The sequence below is a fragment of the Triturus cristatus genome, chromosome 6 (assembly GCF_964204655.1).
Source record: "Triturus cristatus chromosome 6, aTriCri1.1, whole genome shotgun sequence".
Taxonomy (NCBI): Eukaryota; Metazoa; Chordata; class Amphibia; order Caudata; family Salamandridae; genus Triturus; species Triturus cristatus.
The window spans coordinates 212,116,327-212,137,269 of NC_140589.1; the positions used below are offsets into that span (position 1 = coordinate 212,116,327).

The 20,943-nt window shown below is 44.9% G+C and overlaps 1 protein-coding gene across 9 annotated transcripts in view; it reads left to right on the plus strand.

The window, feature by feature from the left end:
* TDRD6 (tudor domain containing 6) overlaps window positions 1-20,943 on the plus strand; it is a 2,207,410-nt gene that overhangs the window by 594,816 nt on the left and 1,591,651 nt on the right. For 8 of the 9 annotated variants that reach the window (XM_085610557.1, XM_085610549.1, XM_085610550.1 and 5 more), the window contains 5 exons: window positions 2,333-2,428; window positions 3,107-3,220; window positions 3,893-3,988; window positions 4,670-4,765; window positions 11,950-12,045. In XM_085610557.1, coding sequence (XP_085466683.1) covers window positions 2,333-2,428; window positions 3,107-3,220; window positions 3,893-3,988; window positions 4,670-4,765; window positions 11,950-12,045 — 498 coding nt within the window. The remainder of the gene's footprint in view (window positions 1-2,332; window positions 2,429-3,106; window positions 3,221-3,892; window positions 3,989-4,669; window positions 4,766-11,949; window positions 12,046-20,943) is intronic. The other variant, XM_085610556.1, reaches the window with a different exon arrangement.

Consider the following 20,943-nt stretch of genomic DNA (forward strand, 5'->3'; position numbering starts at 1 on the left):
GTCTTTCTTTGTCCCCCAAATAGTGCGTAGGAATGTACCCTTCTCTTACTCCTCTTAGTTTGCCCAGTGGATGTTTAGAGATATCTGTGCTTGTGCTTGTTCCTTAGTCTTCCACAGGAAGTTAAGATTAAGGTATATGCATACGTTACCCGTTTAAATGGAGTGCCTTGGGTGCAAAACAGTCATTTAGAAGACATCCAAATAAACCGCATTTGCAAGCTTTGCACTCATCTCTAATGTATCCATTTACCTCCGTGTAGACACAGGTCATCCTCAAGTCTTACTAGAGCTTTCCAGATAAAGGGTCTTTCTCTTACTATGTGATGCGGAAGAAATCCTGCTGAGATGTCCTGCTTTGCCAAGTAGCTTCTTGATAAGCAAGCAGCCTATCAGATAACAGTGCCCTTTCACCAGTACCATGCCCAGTGGCATCGCTACGTTGTCAAGCGCCCTTTCTTGTGATTGCTTGTTGACCCTCCGATTAAGTCACTGGTTGAACAAATGCTACTTAGTACCTTCCCACTGAACAGTGTCATGTACACCTTCGCTCCTGAAGTGCCTGAAGACTCTGAGGTTAAGAGCTATCAACTGCAAGCTTCTGATGGTTTCAAAAGGTTAATCTATCACATATCTTGAACTTTACATCCATAAAACGATTTGAGAGACTGGTTGTGAGCCTGTTAAAGAACCACGAATTCAAACAAAAGACATCATTTTTTTTTTTTTTTTTCCTGAGTGCCAGTTTTTTGTATTTTCGTTACGTTTTTGCTGTAGTGGAGAGCAAGCAATTGTGGCACATATAATGGATAATGTAGCACCTCAAATATATTTGGCTTCCTTAACCAATCTGCATGAAATTTGAAATAAGAGCAATCTTCTGCCAGTAATAAAGTTATTATAGATTATCCCCCCGCCCCCTCCCCCCAACCTTAACCAGCTTGTAGCTAACAAATGTACCCACGCAGAACTTTTGCTGTCCAAAATGAAGGTTTCTGTTTAGAACACGTGTTCGGGGCAGAATTGCCAGATTCCACAGAAAAACCTCCAAATTTACAGGTCGTAATCTTGGCATGCAGATGGCGTGAACATAAGTAGCAACACTATCTGATCACAGCATCGCTCAGCTTCTCTCAATGGTTCTACATTCCAATTGGAATATTCAGTGTTGGTGCTTTTTGAAAATCCAGCTGAACAGTTGCCGAGAGGTTTTTACTAGCAGAGTAAGGGCGAAGTTGAAACGCTGCATTGGTAAGCTATTTTTGAAGGCAACCTTTTAAAGTTATTTCTTGGTTATTTGTGTCGGTGTTTAATGGAGCTAAACTTTCTTAAAGAGAAGGTATTATTTACTTCCTAAGGGCACGTCTATTTCCCCTCCCTTTAATTCCTGCTGGAAGCGGATTGTGTCCCAGTGGCAGTCTCGCCATCTAGAAGACAAAGCCATCTACAACATGATGATGTAGAAAGGTGGGAGTGTGGGTTGGCTCTACCATACTTGGAATTTCTGTCTCATGAAGCATACTACTCGGTCTCCAGAAGGAAGTCCGAGCCGCTCCAGCATTGTTTATAATTTGATTTCCCTCTATGATGATGCAGGATTTTTCAGGGTTCTTTGTGCTCGAACTTAAACATCTTTAAAATGTAAACATTGTTGGTTGCGCTCTGGCTGCTAGGGCTCTCGCCCCTTTAAATTGCATTTTGCCAGCGTAGCCCACGTGAAATCAGATTACAAAAGCAGAACTTGGCTTTGCACGATTTATTTGTACATAGAAAGTGAGTTTGTCAGTCACCGATAAGTAGCACGGAAATTAAAATGGGTCAAATGTGTATTTTGCAATGTATACCTTGACACATCAGTTATTTTGTATTTTAAGGATTCAGCGGATGATCGTTTTGCTGATGCGTCCTATTCGCCTAAAGGTCCTCTGGAGAACTGAATTGTATCATGTATTTGGGCCCAAAGTAGTTATTGCTTTTCAGACTCCCAGTCGATTTTTTTTGTAGCAGTGTGCACCAAATGGTTTGTACTTTGCCTATGTGTAACATATTTGTGGCGTGCATCTTAGCTGCTAGCCTGTTCACTTTTCTTCTTTCTGAAAAGGGCATTAATATTGCCGTGACTAACGTTTATAAGACCTAAACCAAGTGTTTTAACTACGCGTTTAAAGGTCTTCCCTCTCTTGCAAACATGTTAGTCTGTAGCAGATCATTTCTCTGGTAAACAATATATTCAATTAATTTTAATATAGACTTATCTCTGAAAAATATTTACTTTCTATATTTTGTTGCATTTCTTTCTTTTAAACCGGTTTTTTTTTTTTGGCCTGTGTTGTAGAAATGTCATCGAGTAGTTTGAAGAAAGGGACACTGGTCTCTCAGAGCAAATCTCCTCTACGGACCACGACAAGTAAATCAACGGATAGAAATGAAGGTACAGAATGGCTGATGGCCTGTATTTGGATGTTATAGAGAATAGTTTTACTGTACATTTGCATTTGATTTACAGACCCTGGGAATACACAGTGCACAATACTAGGTACTTACCAGATAATCAGATATGCCAATCATGGAGAACCAATTGGAATCACAATTTAGACAGGGAGCATTTGCCCTGATTAGCAGTGGTAAGGTGCCCAGAGGATGTAAATCAGCAAAAACGAAGTCCCGCACACAGTAAAAAATACAGGTGGTAGAGGCAAAAAGCCAGGGGAAACCACGCCAAGGATGCCAGGTCTAACAAATACACACATTTAAGTTGACCCGTATGACCTTCAGTTAAAAAAAGCCTATCTCAAAAACAAACCTCTTAAAATCTAAACACTATCCAGAGGACCTCTTGAAATTGTAGTCTCTCTGACTGACATGCAGAAGCTCATCACATCAGCATTGCAGTGACTAACGATTATAAGACCTAAACCAAGTGTTTTAACTACGCGTTTAAAGGTCTTCCCTCTCTTGCAAACGTTAGTCTGTAGCAGATAATTTCTCTGGTAAACAATATATTCAATTAATTTTAATATAGACTGTTATCTCTGAAAAATATTTACTTTCTATATGTTGTTGCATTTCTTTCTTTTAAACCGTTTTTTTTTTTTGGCCTGTGTTGTAGAAATGTCATCGAGCAGTTTGAAGAAAGGGACACTGGTCTCTCAGAGCAAATCTCCCTCTCAGAGCAAATCTCCTCTACGGACCACTACAAGTAAATCAACGGATAGAAATGAAGGTACAGAATGGCTGATGGCCTGTATTTGGATGTTATAGCGAATAGTTTTACTGTACATTTGCATTTGATTTACAGGCCCTGGGAATACACAGTGCACAATACTAGGTACTTACCAGTAAATCAGATATGCCAATCATGGAGAACCAATTGGAATCACAGTTTAGACAGGGAGCATTTGCACTGATTAGCAGTGGTAAGGTGCCCAGAGGATGTAAATCAGCAAAAACGAAGTCCAGCACACAGTCAAAAATACAGGTGGTAGAGGCAAAAAGCCAGGGGAAACCACGCCAAGGATGCCAGGTCTAACAAATACACACATTTAAGTTGACCCGTATGACCTTCAGTTAAAAAAAGCCTTTCTCAAAAACAAACCTCTTAAAATCTAAACACTATCCAGAGGACCTCTTGAAATTGTAGTCTCTCTGACTGACATGCAGAAGCTCATCACATCAGCATTGCAGTGACTAACGATTATAAGACCTAAACCAAGTGTGTTAACTACGCGTTTAAAGGTCTTCCCTCTCTTGCAAACGTTAGTCTGTAGCAGATAATTTCTCTGGTAAACAATATATTCAATTAATTTTAATATAGACTGTTATCTCTGAAAAATATTTACTTTCTATATGTTGTTGCATTTCTTTCTTTTAAACCGTTTTTTGGCCTGTGTTGTAGAAATGTCATCGAGCAGTTTGAAGAAAGGGACACTGGTCTCTCAGAGCAAATCTCCTCTACGGACCACGACAAGTAAATCAACGGATAGAAATGAAGGTACAGAATGGCTGATGGCCTGTATTTGGATGTTATAGCGAATAGTTTTACTGTACATTTGCATTTGATTTACAGGCCCTGGGAATACACAGTGCACAATACTAGGTACTTACCAGTAAATCAGATATGCCAATCATGTTGAACCAATTGGAATCACAATTTAGACAGGGAGCATTTGCACTGATTAGCAGTGGTAAGGTGCCCAGAGGATGTAAATCAGCAAAAACGAAGTCCAGCACACAGTCAAAAATACAGGAGGTAGAGGCAAAAAGCCTGGGGAAACCACGCCAAGGATGCCAGGTCTAACAAATACACACATTTAAGTTGACCCGTTTGACCTTCAGTTAAAAAAATCCTATCTCAAAAACAAACCTCTTAAAATCTAAACACTATCCAGAGGACCTCTTGAAATTGTAGTCTCTCTGACTGACATGCAGAAGCTCATCACATCAGCATTGCAGTGACTAACGATTATAAGACCTAAACCAAGTGTTTTAACTACGCGTTTAAAGGTCTTCCCTCTCTTGCAAACGTTAGTCTGTAGCAGATAATTTCTCTGGTAAATATTATATTCAATTAATTTTAATATAGACTGTTATCTCTGAAAAATATTTACTTTCTATATGTTGTTGCATTTCTTTCTTTTAAACCGTTTTTTTTTTTTTTTGGCCTGTGTTGTAGAAATGTCATCGAGCAGTTTGAAGAAAGGGACACTGGTCTCTCAGAGCAAATCTCCTCTACGGACCACGACAAGTAAATCAACGGATAGAAATGAAGGTACAGAATGGCTGATGGCCTGTATTTGGATGTTACAGAGAATAGTTTTACCGTACACTTACACTACACCTTCAGATTCAGTGAAATGGAGTCCAGTTCCATGCACGAAACTCATTAAAGTCTCCTATTAATGAAAGAAAAACATTGCATTACATAATCGTTTGTACATCAAGAAATGTCTGGACTTCTGAATATCACACTTCTGTGAATCCATGCTTAGAGAAATGTCATTAGGGAGTAAACGCTTTGAAAAAAGTGCAAGAGTGATTCCACATTGCAAGTGTATTTTTCCGCTTCCCATTTTGAAAAGAAAGGTGTTGCAGTAGAACAGCCTGTGCACCTAGTAGCCTTAGCCATTTGGTAACAGAAATCCAAATTGAAAGTATGTAATGGCAGTTGTATGCGTTGTTTGGAAGACTAAGCAGCCCTCGAATAGTACATAAAAGAATACAAAGAATATAATCTTTACATATTCTGAATGTCTTGGGCAGGCAGACCTAATGCATTAGAAAGTGTAAAAAAGCAACGTAATTGAAATCTACTTATTTGCAGTATGTGAAGTCAGAATCCACATTTTGCTTCCAGTTTCGGGAGATTTGCATTCCTGGATAGGGGTATGCATACACAAGCAAACAAAGTATGCCCTTATCGTTAAAGTACTGCTACTTCCCAAATGGTCCTAAAAGAAAGATGGAAACATCCAAATGCCGTTTACCTTTGTCTAGGTGTGAAGTTGGCCTGGCATATGCTGGTCACTAGTTAAAGTGGCCACCTTGCACGAGTCCAATTCGACTCTTATGGTAAATAGGTTCAAGAACACCTTTTAAAGAAAGCTATCCTAGTGGTAGCTGTGGAGAGCAGCCTTCAGGCTAAGTCTCTGAGGAATGTAAAGCAGCTTGTTTTACCTTATAATCTCTTGAATTACCAATTGAAGGGACACCACACAGGTATTTATCTAAAATATATATGTATTTATTTCTAGACACACTCTACTAATCTCTTTGAGATTAGAAGTCCGGAACATATGCACAAATCAATGTTTCACAACAAATTAAGCACTTATATGGCTGGGGCCCTAGGGGCTTACCAGAATATATACTAAAAAAGAGGTTTAAGAAGAAGGACTTGAGAAGGCCCAAGGTCTTCAGAAGCGCTGGGGCCTCACTAATCCACCCAAGGCAGGTAAGTAAAGGACCCACGGGAGACGCATGCAGTGTGAGAACGCAGCCGCGGATCCCAATAGACTTCAATGGAGCAAGTCGCGGTTGGAATTTTAAGGTTTTAGGATACTTCGGGAGAGTCTACAAGCTAGTCACTTACAGGGTAAGTAGTTCTAGAGCCAACACACACAGGAGCACCGTAGTTCTGGAGTTACCTCACCCAGGGAAGCAAGGTGCATAGGTGTCTTTTGGTGTTGGGCCGCGGCGTCGTTTTCAATGGGAGCCAAAGATAGGGTGACCATGCGTCCCCGTTTTGTCAGGATGGTCCCTGTTTTTAACCAGCTGTCCCAGCAAATTTCAAGATATTTAGCTCATGTCCCGGTTTTTAGAGAGGGTCGACTGAAAACGGTGGGAGGTGTTTTTTATGTTTTACAAAGCAGGGAAAGTTAGCAGTTGTTTCAAGAAAGCAATTTAATTAACAGGTAAGCTACTGGGTTTAAAAATTACATTTTATGTATGTTCTTACTGCCTGTTCTGTAATTCTCTGCTGAGGAGCGCTCTCATCGCTTGAAGTAAAATTGTAGTCCTTCTATTTTTGTGAAATCTCCCGGTTTTTGGCTTTAAAATTCTGGTCACACTAACCAAAGAAGACTTGCTGCTTGTGAAGACAGGAGAAGTGTCCGGTGGAATCCAAGGCTGGATTCAGAAGAAAGAAGACCTGAAAGCAGAGGAGACAGTGTTCAAAGTCACTTGCCAGTCACCCGGGCCCAGGAAGATGGATGCCCACAGTCGTCGGGTGATTTCAGGTGATCATGGGTGTCTTGACTTTAGCCACGAGGTCCAGGAGGCATCGACGACGACCAGGAGCTGGATTCGGAGTGTCCCACGAAGTCTGCAGCTTACTGAGGTGTCGGCAACCGGTTGTGAGGCAACAAGCCTTGGCAACAGCAAGTCTCGTGGAATGTGAAGAAAGTCAGCGGTGCAGACCAGCAAGGTCTGAGGGAGTCACCTAGCAAGGGTAAGTCAGGGCAGGCCTGGAGCAACCAGGGGAGCCCTTTGGTTCGATGAAAGTCTTCAGGGGACCCACAAGCCAACCGGCAAGGGATCGCGAAGACTCCTCGGGAGGATTCACTTCACAGGAGTCTACGGTCACTCGGGACGAGGTAGGCCTCTGATTTTCGGTGGAAATCCTGCTGGAGGCTTGGACCACTCGTGGTCCAATGCACAAGTTCGTAGAACGTCGTGAAGGGGTTGCACTCGACAATAGTGCACGGTACCCGGGTATTGCTGTTCCTCGTCACTCGTGGGATCCACTCGCCTCAGTTTTGCTGGGGACTCATAATGGCCGTCAAGGTCAGGAAATCCACTTCCGGGGCTGCAGGTACTTCGGACTCCGGCAGGAGCGGGAAAGTTTGCGACCTTTGATTCAAACTTTTGGTGCCTGCCAAGCAGGGGAGTCACTCCTTGACTCCAAGGGAGATTCTTCAGTCTTCCAAAGGTAGTGGAACGTCGAAGGTCCAGGATTCTTCTTCAGAGCTAGTTTGCAATGGCAAGGTTTCCCTATCTTATACTACAGGAAAGGGAGGGACTAGCTCTATGACCACTCCTATGGGAGGGTCAGGGGAGTGTGTAGTTACACCCACTTCCCTTTGTCCAGTTTTGCACCATAGCAGGGGCAGGTAGCCCCTGAACCGGTTTGAGCTGGCATATGCACAGAGGAGCCTACTGCTCCCCCAGTGCAGGACTTCAACGCACTCTAGGAGTGCACCCTCCCAGCCCCAATACACTAGATCCTGTCTGGAAGGTGGTTCCACCTCCCTGTGAAAGGATGCCTATTGTTGGGCCTCCTCCACTGCGAGTTTCGGTCAGCAGCAGGAGGGCAGCCCAGTGTCTGTGCTGGTGGCATCCATTTTGTGATGCCAGGGCTCTTCAGGATTCTACCGTGTTTCCACAGTAGGTACATGTCTATCCCTCTAGAAGGGTGGGATCATACTCCGTTACTGGTGTGGGGGTATGATTCCAAGGCGTTTGACACCAAACACAACATGTTTTGATGCAGCCAACCAAAGTTAGCATTTACCGCTAGGTTATAATGCAGTTAAGAGTATATGGTTTAACCGCATCCACAAACAGCCACAGAGAATAGACTCTGAGGGCTGCAGAGGGGCCCTGCTCAGGCAGAGGCACCCCCTCACATGGAAACCAAGCACCCTGCCCTCAGAATTGTTAGGGCCTGCCTTAGGGGTGACTGATAGGTTTATATTTGTGTGTGTAAGGTGAGATATAAGGAACCTATACCTCAGTGAGGAGTGCTAACACTACCTCACCCAGGCTGCAGTAGCAGGCCTGTGGTGTCAGATTTAGTCTGCTTCCCAGGGGTGGCATAATACATGCTTCAGCCCCTGGTAGGCCTGTGAAATACCTATGCCCTTGGTACCTAAGGTACCATATACTAGGGGCTCATAAGGTACCACAGTATCCAATCACTAGTGCATCTAATATGCACTCCAAGTTGTTTAGAGAGAACAGAGAGGCTGGGGCCCTGATTAGCAGGGACCCAGCCAGGCTATAGCCAGAAACCATTGTAAACATCAGAATAAAAGTGGGTCAACATAAATGCAGATCCTACTCTCCTACACTAGGCTATTGAAAAATGATCTTGGCCCCAGAAATAAAGTAAAGTACATGACTGAATAACATTCGTCCTTCAGAATATGAGCCCACTACTAGGTTAATCAATAGGTCACAAAACGAGTGAAAACGAAATATATTTAAATGTGACGCAAAAAGATGGATGGAATGCTGAACATAGTCTGTCATTAACCCGGTCACAGATCTGGGTTAAATCAATAGTGTGTTTTTTGCTCACCGTGCCATCCCAGTCTAGACCCAGCCATATGCAAATCAGTCTTGACTCTGTTCTCATGGGAATAGTCCAGCCATAACTGCAATGCCCTCCCTTACCCAGAAACCAACATTCTGGGACCTGTTTCAGGGTATCGCCAGGCTAACTTGAATCCAGTGGTCTTTCTTTTCAGATATGCAGTGCCTCTATAGTAAACCCTGGCATTGTGTACAAGTGATCCGAATGCGGTTAAACGAAGGACAGACGTTAAGTAGGCCGAGGGGGAAGATTAGCTCAAGCACTATTTTGTGGCTCATACACAGTGTATAGTGTTCATAAAGAGAAACATTAACATTAAGAACCGGAGTGCTCAATATTTTATTTGGGTCACTTTTAAAATACTTTTAATAAGTTTGTTTGCTACATCAGACTAATGGCGCTCAACAGAACGATTTGTGCCGAGCACAAGTGGCAAAGCCAATGAATTAAGGCACGCTGAACAGGCTTGAGATTAACTTCAAGTGCAGTTAAATCTAGACGCAAGTTCAGCTTTAATGAAAGTTCAACATTAATCAGGTACGCCCCGTTTCATGCTGCTTTCAAGATTTGGTCTAGTAAAAATCAATATCTGTGGACACTTAAAACTATTTCTGAGAAGAACAATTGAGTTAATTACAAAATAGTCTGAATGTAATAGCACATCCGGTTTGGATGGCTTTGAGAATCTGTGAGGCCCCATCCATGTACACTTTCATGAATGTTTTTTTTCTTTCATTTGAGCCCTCTATATATAGTGTAATGTTTGGTATTTTTGTGAACAGAGTTATGCTCCTATATCATGAGGCACAAAGTGCGCCCTGTTTCTGAGTGGGAGGGATGACTACCTTCTCAAGCCAGGTTGTGAAATGATTGACAGTGGTTGCAGTGTGCTTCTGGTCCAGAAATAAATCTTGGTACTTGCTCCTCTGTGGAGAGACTGCCTAATGGTTCTCCCCAATGAGGGTCTGTCCATTTTGCCACTCTGGGATTGTTTGCCTTTATTTGTGAAACCTAAATGTGGGGGTGTATGTTGTGTGTATGTGGAATGAGTGGTTCACAGGTGGATAGTAAATGGCAGGTACCGTAATTTACCCGGGTCCTCGTGACGTTTCTGGGTCATACCCATTACTTTGTAACCACGGCACAGGCAGCAGCATCTGAAGGTGCAAAGCGTCATCGTTGGTGAGACTACGGCTGTGGTGCAGTCAAAGTCTGTGTCTACCGCACAGGCAGTGGCGTCGATCACAGCGTGAAGTGTTGTAGTCGGTGAAAATAGGGATGCAGTGTAGTTTGGGTTGGTGCTGCGCTCACCCAGTGAGCGGTGACCACGGCGTCAGTGCAGGCAGCATCAGTGACTGAGATGCTTTTCTTGCAGGTTATAGCTCAGCAAGCACTTTCAAGAGCCCAAAACTGGAGTTGGCACCACTTGGCAGGTCAGAACTCCGAGCAGTGGAGTCCAGGTGCTGTAGGTAAAGCCTTTTGTATCCCAGAGACTTCTTACCAGGAGGCAAGCTCCTACAAGCCCTTGGATAAACTTCACAAGCAGGATACAGCGAAGTCCAGTATTTTTCCTCTCCAAAGCAGAAGCAGCAACTTCAGGCCAACCCAGCAAACACACAGCAAAGGGGCAGTATTCGTCCATACAGCTCTTCTCCTTGGCAGAGTCTCCTCTTGTTCCAGAAGTGTATTAAAATTCTGGGGTTTTGGCTTCAATACTTACACTCCTTTTGGCCTTTGAAGTAGGCATCCTTCAAAGGATTGTCTTTACAATGCACAAGCTCTTCTCCTGCCTTGTGGTGGTTCCAGACACACTCCATGTGGGTGGAGATCGCATCATGAGAGGCGAGGCACAACTCTAGTCAGGTGTAGGTGACAACTCTTCCCACCACTCTAGCTCAGCAAGGCCCATCAGCCTGGTGATGGGCCATCGGGATATGCAGGGCACACCAACTCCTTTTTTCGGAGTGTCTAGAGTGAATGCACAAACAGGCCCCTGTCAGTCTAAGTCGGAAGTTGTTTTCTCAGGCAGGCAGTAGTACAGGATAGTTTAACAAGAAAATGCCCACTTTCTAAAAGTGACATCTTCAAACACACAATTTCAAAATCATCTTTACTAAAAGATGTGTTTTTAAATTCTGGGCTCAGAGAGCCGAAACTCTCCAAATCTGTAGCTGTTCCCAAGTGAAAGTTACAAGGCAGTTCCAACAATAGTCTATCGTAGACCGAATTCTTACAATAGTGAAAAATGAACTTGACAGTATTTCACTATCGGGTCATGTAAAACACACCAGTATATGTCCTGCCTTTCACATACACTGCACCCTGCCCATGGGATAGCTTGGACTTGCCTTGGGGGTGCCTTACATATAGTAAAAGAGAAGGCTTGAGCCTGGCAAGTAAGTGCACTTTCCAGGTCGGCATGGCAGTTTAAAACTGCACTCACAGAAGCAGGCCTGAGACCGTTTTGCCTGGCTACTCATGCGGGTGGCACAACCAGTGCTCCAGGCCTACTTTTAGCATTTGATTTACAGGCCCTGGGAATACATAGTGCACTATATTAGGTACTTGACAGTAAATCAGATATGCCAATCATGGAGAACCAATTTGAATCACAATTTAGAGAGGGAACATTTGCACTGATCAGCAGTGTTAAGGTGCCCAGAGTATGTAAACCAGCAAAAACGAAGTCCAGCACACAGTCAAAAATACAGGTGGTAGAGGCAAAAAGCCTGGGGAAACCACACCAAGGATGCCAGGTCTAACAAATACACACATTTAAGTTGACCCGTATGACCTTCAGTTAAAGCCTAGCTCAAAAAAAACCCTCTTAAAATCTAAACCCTATCCAGAGGACCTCTTGAAATTCTAGTCTCCGACTGACATGCAGAAGCTCATCATATTAGTATTGCAGTGACTAACGATTATAAGACCTAAACCAAGTGTTTTAACTACGCGTTTAAAGGTCTTCCCTCTCTTGCAAACATGTTAGTCTGTAGCAGATAATTTCTCTGGTAAACAATGTATTCAATTAATTTTAATATAGACTGTTATCTCTGAAAAATATTTATTTTCTATATTTTGTTGCATTTCTTTCTTTCAAACCGTTTTTTTTTTTTTTTTTTTTTTGGCCTGTGTTGTAGAAATGTCATCGAGCAGTTTGAATGAAAGGACACTGGTCGCTCAGAGCAAATCTCCTCTACGGACCACGACAAGTAAATCAACGGATAGAAATGAAGGTACAGAATGGCTGATGGCCTGTATTTGGATGTAATAGAGAATAGTTTTACCGTACACTTACACTACACCTTCAGACTGAGTGAAATGGAGTCCAGTTCCATGCACAAAACTCATGAAAGTCTCCTATTAATGAAAGAAAAACATTGCATTACATAATCGTTTGTCTATCAAATGTCTGGACTTCTGAATATATCACTTCTGTGAATCCATGCTTAGAGAAATGTCATTAGGGAGTAAACGCTTTGAAAAAAGTGCAAGAGTAATTCCACATTGCAAGTGTATTTTTCCGCTTCCCATTTTGAACAGAAAGGTGTTGCAGTAGAACAGCCTGTGCACCTAGTAGCCTTAGCCATTTGATAAGACATCCAAGTTGAAAGTATGTAATGTCAGTTGTACGTGTTGTTTGCAAGATTAAGCAGCCCTCGAATTGTACATCAAAGAATATAATCTTTACATATTCTGACTGACTTGGGCAGGCAGACATAATGCATTAGAAGGTGTAAAAAAGCAACCTAATTGAAATCTACTTATTTGCAGTGTGTGATGTCAGAATCCACATTTTGCTTCCAGTTTCGTGAGATTTGCATTCCTGGATAGGGGTATGCATACACAAGCAAAGTATGCCCTTATCGTTAAAGTACTGATACTTCCCAAATAGTCCTAAAAGAAAGATGGAAACCTCCAAATGCCGTTTACCTTTGTCTAGGCTATTGGAAAAGGATTTTGGCCCTAGAAATAAAGTAAAGTACATGATAACTGAGTAACGTTAGTCCCTCAGAATATGAGCCCACTATTAGGTTAATCAAGAAAATCACAGTAAATATCGATGTTAATGCCCTTAGTATGTCAGTAGAGGACATTCTGGAAAAATCCGAAAGGGAAACATAAAATACTCATTTCAAACCTACATACAACACTTGCATCTTGGTAAATTGAGCAAATGAGCAGCAAGATTAAAAGGTTTCTCCCAAATGAGCTCACAAAACGAGTGAAAACGGTATATATTTATATGTGACGCAAAAAGATGGATGGAATGCTGAACATAGTCCGTCATTAACCCTCTGTCACAGATATGGGTTAAATCAATAGTGTTTTTTTTGCTCACCGTGCCATCCCAGTCTGGATCCAGCCATATGCAAATCAGTCTTGACCCTGTTCCTCATGGGAATAGTCCAGCCCTAACTGCAATGCCCTCCCTTATCCAGAAACAAACATCCTGGGACCTGTTTCAGGGTATCGCCAGGCTAACTTGAATCCAGTGGTCTTCCTTTTCAGATATGCAGTGCCTCTATAGTAAACCCTGGCATTGTGCACATGTACAAGTGATCCGAATGTGGTTAAACAAAGGACAGACGTTAAGTAGGCAGAGGGGGAAGATTATCTCAAGCACTATTTTGGGGCCTCATACACAGTTTATAGTGTTCATAAAGAGAAACATTATTAATAAGAACCTGAGTGCCCAATATTTTATTTGGGTCACTTTTAAAATACTTTTAATAAGTTTGTTTGCTACATCAGACTAATGGTGCTGAACAGAACGTTTTGTGCTGAGCACAAGTGGCAAAGCCAAGGTTAAGGCACACTGAACAGGCTTGAGATTAACTTCAAGTGTAGTTAAATCTAGACGCAAGTTCAGCTTTAATGAAAGTTCAACATTAATCAGGTAGACCCCATTTCATGCTCCTTTCAAGATTTCGTCTAGTAAAAAACAATATCTGTGGACACTTAAAACTATTTCTGAGAAGAGCTGTTGAGTTAATTACAAAATGGTCTGAACATAGTAGTATATCTGGTTTGGATTGCTTTGAGAATCTGTGAGGCCCCACCCTTGTACACGTTCATTAACTTTTTTTACTTTTTCTTTTGAGCCCTCTTCATATAGTGTGCTGTTTGTTATTTTTGTGAACATCATAGTTATGCTCCTATATCATGGGGCACAAATTACACCCTGTTTCTAAGTAGGAGAGATGGCTACCTTCTCAACCCAGGTTGTGATATGATTGACAGTGGTTGCACTGCGGTTCTAGTCCAAAAAGACATCTTGGTACTTGCTACTCTGTGGAGACTGCCTTCTGGTTCTCCCTAGTGAAGGGCTGTCCATTTTGCCACATTGGGATTATTTGCCTTTATTTTTTAAACCTAAATGTGGGGGTGTATGTTGTGTGTATGTGGAATGAGTGGTTTACAGGTGGATAGTAAATGGCAGGTACACGTTAAAACTTTATTGCATAGTTAATTAAAAAAAATCATGATCATTAATACTGTTAGAAATGGGGGTCTGTAGTTGGCAGTGATGGTACACCCTGTCCAAGTAGCGACCTTTCCTTCTAGTCGGGGTACAGGGATTACACAACCAAGATAACGCCTGCTCACCCCCTGGATAGCTTGGCACAGGCAATCCGGCTAATCTCAGTGGCGATGTGTAAAGTATTTGTACAAAACACACACAGTAACAGTGAAAACACTACAAAATTGACACCACACCAGTTTAGAAAAATAACCACTATTTATCTAATCAAAACCACAAATATCCAACATACACAAGCAAAGATATGAATTTCTTAAGACTAGAGCAAAAGTACAGTTCATTGAAGTCAATAGCGCCAACCGGGGCGTTGTGACCAACAAATCCAACAGTTCAGTCCGACACGAAGTCGAGGGCTGGCTTCGGCGCCGAGGAAGACCCACAAACAGTACCTTGGAAGTTGAAGCAGCCTCAAGGACCTTCCGGTAAAGTGTAGTGCTGAGGTGTCGCTGGAGTCGCAAGGCGTCGGTCATGCATGCCGGTGCAAAGGTCGGTGAGGCATTTAAGTCGCATGCGTTGCAGATCGAACACCGTGAGATCGAAGTCAGGAGTGCTTATGTTAACAGTGCGTGGACTGCGGTGTCATCGCGGGAAGTGCATCGCACACTTCACAATGCGGTTTCCGTTGCTTCGGTGCAGGCAGCGGCGTGGGGTCTGTGCGGCGTGGTCGTGAGCCAGTGCTGCAGTATTGTCGTGGTTGGTGTTTTGTGCTCCTCACGAGGTGACTGTGGCTTCGGTGCAAGCAGCAGCGTCGGGTGATGGAGTTGAAGTTGCCATCGGCAGGCCAGGGGCTGTGGTGTCGTCTAGGGCTTTGACCACTGCTACGGTACAAGCCAGCGAACTGACTTGTTTGTCGAAGAGGAGAATAGCGGAGCACTTGGATTTATCGTTGCCTCGCAAACTGAAGATACTTAGAGATTTAAGGAAATTGAACAATTGCTATCTTGATTCCCTCTCTGCTTTGGGGACCCACGGGCCCTTCAAGACCTCTGTCCACTGCAGATAAAGGTGGACATCGGTGCTCCACAATCCTGATGAAGACCCTACAGTAATGATTTAGGCTACCCTACTGTATCACTGGGTCGAAACGTCAACAGCTTTCTTTTCTATGCAAGATGTGGACAACAGGGATTTTTTTCACTGCACCAAAACATAACATTATGCCTCTGTAAATTCATCTGTAGCCTTGTTTCAGGCTGGACAGGCTTTGTATGTAGTCTTTGATGTATATATTGTCACTGTTTTAATCGTGTTCCACTGGGAACCATTTTCTCTTGTACCGTAATTTACATGGGTCGTAGTGATGTCTCTGGGTCATACCCATTACTTTGTAGCCACGATGCAGGCAGCAGTATCTGACGGTGCAAAGTCTTTGTTGCTGAGACAAGGACTGCAGTGTAGTCGAAGTCTTTGTCCACTGCGCAGGCAGCGGTGTCGATCACAAAGTAAAGCGTAGTCTGTGAGAACAAGGATGCAGTGTAGTTTGGTTTGGTGGTGCACTCACCAAGTGAGTGGTCGGTGCAGGCAGTATCGGTGACTGTCTGCAATGCTTTTCTTACAGGTTATAGCTCAGCAAACACCTCCAAGGGCCCAGAACTGGAGTTGGCACCACTTGGCAGGTCAGAACTCCCAGCAGTGGTGTTCAGGTGTTCCTGAGACTTCTTACCAGGAGGCAAGCTCACACAAGCCCTTGGATAAACCTCAAACTGGATACAGCAAAGTCCAGTTTTTTTCCTCTCCAAAGCAGAAGCAGAAACTGCAGACCAACCCAGCAAAGCAACACACAGCGAAGGAGCAGTATTCTTCCTTAGAGCTCTTATTGGCAGTCTCCTCTTGGTTGGGAAGTGTTCTAAAATTCTGGGGTTTTAGCTTCAATACTTACACTCCTTTTGGCCTTTGAAGTAGGAATTCTTCAAAGGAAAGTCTTTACATTACAATGCACAAGTTCTTTTCCTGCCTTGTGGTGGTTCCAAACACACTCCATGGGGGTGGAGATAGCATTGTGCGAGGCCAGGCACAACTCTGTTCAGGTGTAGGTGACCACTCTTCTCCCCCCATCCACACACTCTAGGTGTTCCCATTTGAAAGTTACAAGGCAGCTCCAACGATTGTCTATTGTAGAACTAGTTCTTACAATAGTGAAAAATTAACTTGGCAGTAATACACTATCAGGTCATGTAAAACACACCAGTACATGTCCTGCCTTTCACATACACTGCATCCTGTCAATGGGATAGCTTGGACTTACTTGGGGGCGCATTACATGTAGCAAAAGCGAAGGTTTGAGCCTGGCAATTGAGTGCACTTGCCAGGTCGACATGGCAATTTTAAATGGCAATCACAGACCCTACAGTAGGAGGCCTGAGACCGTTTTGCTGTGCTACACATGCGGATGGCACAACCAGTGTTGCAGGCCCACTTGTAGCATTTGATTTACAGGCCCAGGGAATACACAGTGCACTATACTAGGTACTTGACAGTAAATCAAATATGCCAATCATGGAGAACCAATTGGTATCACTATTTAGACAGGGAGCTTCTGATGGATACATCTGCCTGTGGATTCCTCAGCTTATGAATATCCCCTGCGCCAGCATTCCTCAGGAGCTTTTTTCCTAGCTCTCCACGCCAACTAGGTCGTCACAATGCCATGGCTCCGCACGCAGCTCCGCATGACGTCACTGGAGCCATAAGAAGGCCTTGTCTGTGTGATGACGTGTGTTCCCTTTTTTCCGCGCTGTCGACGCTAACGGTTTTTCTATGGACTCTCCAATACTTTCTCCTGGATACTTTGTATTTTTCTGGTTTCCTTCTGTGGCTTTGATATGTCTGCTCCAAGGAAGTCTAGCTTTAAGCCCTGTAAGGAGTGTGGGGAGCATATGTCGATCACTGACCTCCATGAGAACTGCCTGTGGTGTCTATTGTCTGATCACAACATCTAGGGCTGTCCTTGCTGTAGGAAGATGAAACCTAAAGGAACGAGAAGCCAAGCTGTACATGGCTAAAGTGAGAAAAGAAAAAAGGGGGCAAACTTTCGAAGTCGATGGTTGTCGGCTTCACATGATCCGAGGAGGTCACAAGAAGAGGAGGCATGTATCTCGATGCCGTTCGTCGAAGCCTGTGGCTTTGAGGTCGCCTTCTCCGGCTCCTTGACTTCGTCTCTTCTTCAGTGTCTCCTCAGGTGACTCCGGCCCATTCTCCTTCGTATAAGGGGACTCCGGTACAGTCTCCGATGCCGAGATTCTCTCCGGCTCCGGATGGTTGATCGAATCCGGCTGATGCTGAGGCTCCTGTGGCTCCGCCTGTGGCCCCCGTGGTTCCGACTCCGGAGGCTCCTCGATCGAATCTCGAACCGGCGCAGTATCCTTCATGCCCGGCGCCGGGTTCAGATCCCTCGCATTTTTAAATGTGATGTATAGTGTGTTTAACAGGGCCTCTTACCCTTCTGGTGCACCTTCGGGTCCGATGGGCCTTCTGGCATTTAATTTGGGTGTGCCTCACCATTATCCTCAGGCCCCCTTCGTGCCATTCACGCCAATGACGCCGTCATGGCAAATTCTGCCTCAGAGGATGTTGACGCCGTATGAGTAGTCCCCGGCTCCATCCAGCGAACCTTCTTCACGGATTTGTTCGCAGGTTCCTTCTACGGATTCGCCTTCGATGCCTCTCCCGGAGCCATCGACGTCGCTTGTGGCGCCGCCGACACCGCAACCGAAGATGCGCTCGAGGAGAGAAGCGCAGAGGTTGCTAGAGGATGAACAGTATCAGCCTGAAGATAGGGAGGAAGGTGAAATTTATGAGCCTGAAGATATGTTTGAGGGTCTGTGTGAGGCAAGTGGACTTGACACCTCCCTGGAGTGGGACTTTGCTTCTCAGAAAGCTTCGCCTTCAAAGGAAGTGGCACCTTACCATACTGTAATAAGGAAGGCTTCAGAGCTCTTGGATCTGCAGCTCCCTTTGGCTGAGTATAAGCCTAATTTGCTTAGAGGTGCTTCATTCTCCATCCTCTGTGGTTGAACACTTTTGCCTTTCAATGATGCCCTTACGGAGCTGATCCTTGAGGTTTGACGCAATCCTCTTTCTGGTCCTGCAGTTTTAAGATCTGTGTCCAGAAGGTACAGGCCTGCTCCAGTAGATCCTGTGTTCCTTTCTTCCCATGCTTCGCCTGCGAGTTTGGCGGTGCAGGCTTCATGTTCAAAGCAATCTACGGGTGCCTTTCCACATGCTCCTGCTGACATGGTTTCCAGGAATCTTGAACAATCTGCAAAGGTTTTCTCATCAGCGAGTATGGCTTTGAAATCAACCAACGCTACCTGTTTATTGGGTAGATACATTCATTCCCTTATGGACTCTGCCAAGCAGCTTCTTCCAAAATTATCTGAGGAAGACCGGGATAATTTGTGTGAGGTTCTGGCAGACTCTCAGGCTGCTGCTTGCCAAGTCATCCAGTCTGGCCTGGACACAGCAGATTCAGTGGCCAGGTTGATGGGCTCGTCCATTGCTATTAGAAGACGTGCATGGCTGAGGTCTTCTGGGTTCTCACCTGATGTACAGGCTGCCCTTCTAGATCTTCCCTTTGACGAATCTTGGCTTTTGGGGGGGAAAGCTGACTCTGCTTTGCAAAGGTTCAAGGACAGTAAGGCCACAGCGAAATCCTTGGACCTACAGTCTGAGGCAAGGGGTTATGGCTTTAGTAGATAGCGTGGCTTTGGGAAGTCTTCCTTTCGTTGTTCCCGTCAGCAACAAAACCCCTTGTACAAGTCCTACAGTGGTAAGGGCAGAGGTCGCCTTTGTGGAGCGGGTCGTCAGCCTTCCTCCTCCTCCTCCTCCACCTCCCCTACCCCTCCTGGTAATGCAGGAAAGCAGCCCTAGATCCGCCATCCTGGATCATGCAGGTCCTGTGGGGGGGTCGGCTTTCCCATTTTCTCCGGGATTGGAAATTGGTCACTTCGGACCTTTGGGTTCTAGATCTGGTAGAAAATGGGTACCCCCTTCCCTTAAGGGAATTCCCTCCTACTTACCCTCCTTGCCAAGGGTGTTGCACGGAGGATCATTTGCTGCTTCTCCAGAAGGAGGTTCTTGTCCTGTTACAAAAAGATGCAATAGAGGTGGTTCAGGAGCAAGAAAGTGGTCAGGGATGCTACTCCCGGTATTTCCTGATTCCCAAAAAGGATGGCATGTTACGACCCATCCTGGATCTCAGAATTTAGAATCTGTTTCCCAAGCAGGAGAGGTTCAAGATGCTCACCCTAGCGCAGGTTCTTCAGGAGATGCAACAAGAGGACTGGATGGTGTCCATCGACTTGAAGAATGCCTATTTTCACATTCCCAATCCTGAAGTCGCACAGGAAGTATCTCCAGTTTATGGCTCCTTCCATTTGGTCTTACTACTGCACGCCGAGTCTTCAAGTAGATGGCGGTGGTGGGTGCCCATCTCAGAAGGTCGTGGATTCCGGTTTTCCCCTACCTGGACGACTGGCTTCTGAAGGCAGTTGCCAGACATGGTGTGTCGTCATCTGCAGGTAACAACTCAGCTGTTGTTCAGATTGGGTTTTCGATAAATATGCCCAAGTCTCACCTGGTGCCCTCTCAGCGCAACCTGTTCATAGGGGCATTACTGGATACCAATGTGTCGCTTTTCGTCCTCTGCAAAGGATTCTCGAAATTCAGGAAATGATTGCTTTGTTTCACAATGGAGCGGTTGTTCCAGTTCTGAAGGCCCTACGCCTGCTCGGTCTGTTCGCCTCCTGTTGGTCAACCATGCATGCTGGCACATGAGGGTGCTTCAGTGGTGCCTCCGCAGGCTGTGGTATCAGCACAACGGAGATCTCAGGGAGTCTGTCAGGATCTCCAGAGAAGCTGCAGCGGATCTGTCTTGGTGGAGTGTGGAGGGCAATCTGTCTCAAGGAAAGCCTTTTCATCTTCCTTTATCGGTAGCCACATTGGTAACGGATGCCTCTACCCTAGGGTGGGATGCTCATCTGGGGGATCTGGAGGTCAAGGATCTTTGGTCTCAAGAGGAAAGGTTTTCTCAGATCAATCTTCTGGAATTCTGGGCGATACATTTGGCGCTCAAGGCCTTTCTCCCTTCCCTTTTGTGGTCAGTCGGTTCAAGTCCTGACTTATACTACCGCGATGTGGTATTTCAACAAGCAGTGAGGATAAGGGTCGTACCGCCTCCGCAGGGAGGTGTTGCGGATTTGGTCCTGGGCTCAGGACCATCGGACCTGCTTGATGGCGAATCATCTGGCCGGGGTGCTAAATGTTCGTGCGGACAGTCTGTCGGCAGTTCTCTGCCGACCACGAGTGGAGGCTTCATCCAGAGGTAGTTTGACTCATCTTCCGAGCGTGGGGGACTCTTCGGGTGGACCGGTTTGCCACTCTCGAACGTGCACTACCCGTCATTCTGCAGTCTCCAGTTTCCGATGCAGGGGGCATTGATTCCTCGGGTTTTGAGGAAGATTCGCCAAGACCGGACCCAAGTCATATTGATCGCCCCGGATTGGCCAAGAAGGGTGTGGTACACAGATCTACTTAACCTCTCATCGCACCCTCCGCTCCGTCTCAGGGTAAAGCGCCTCTCGCAGTGGCA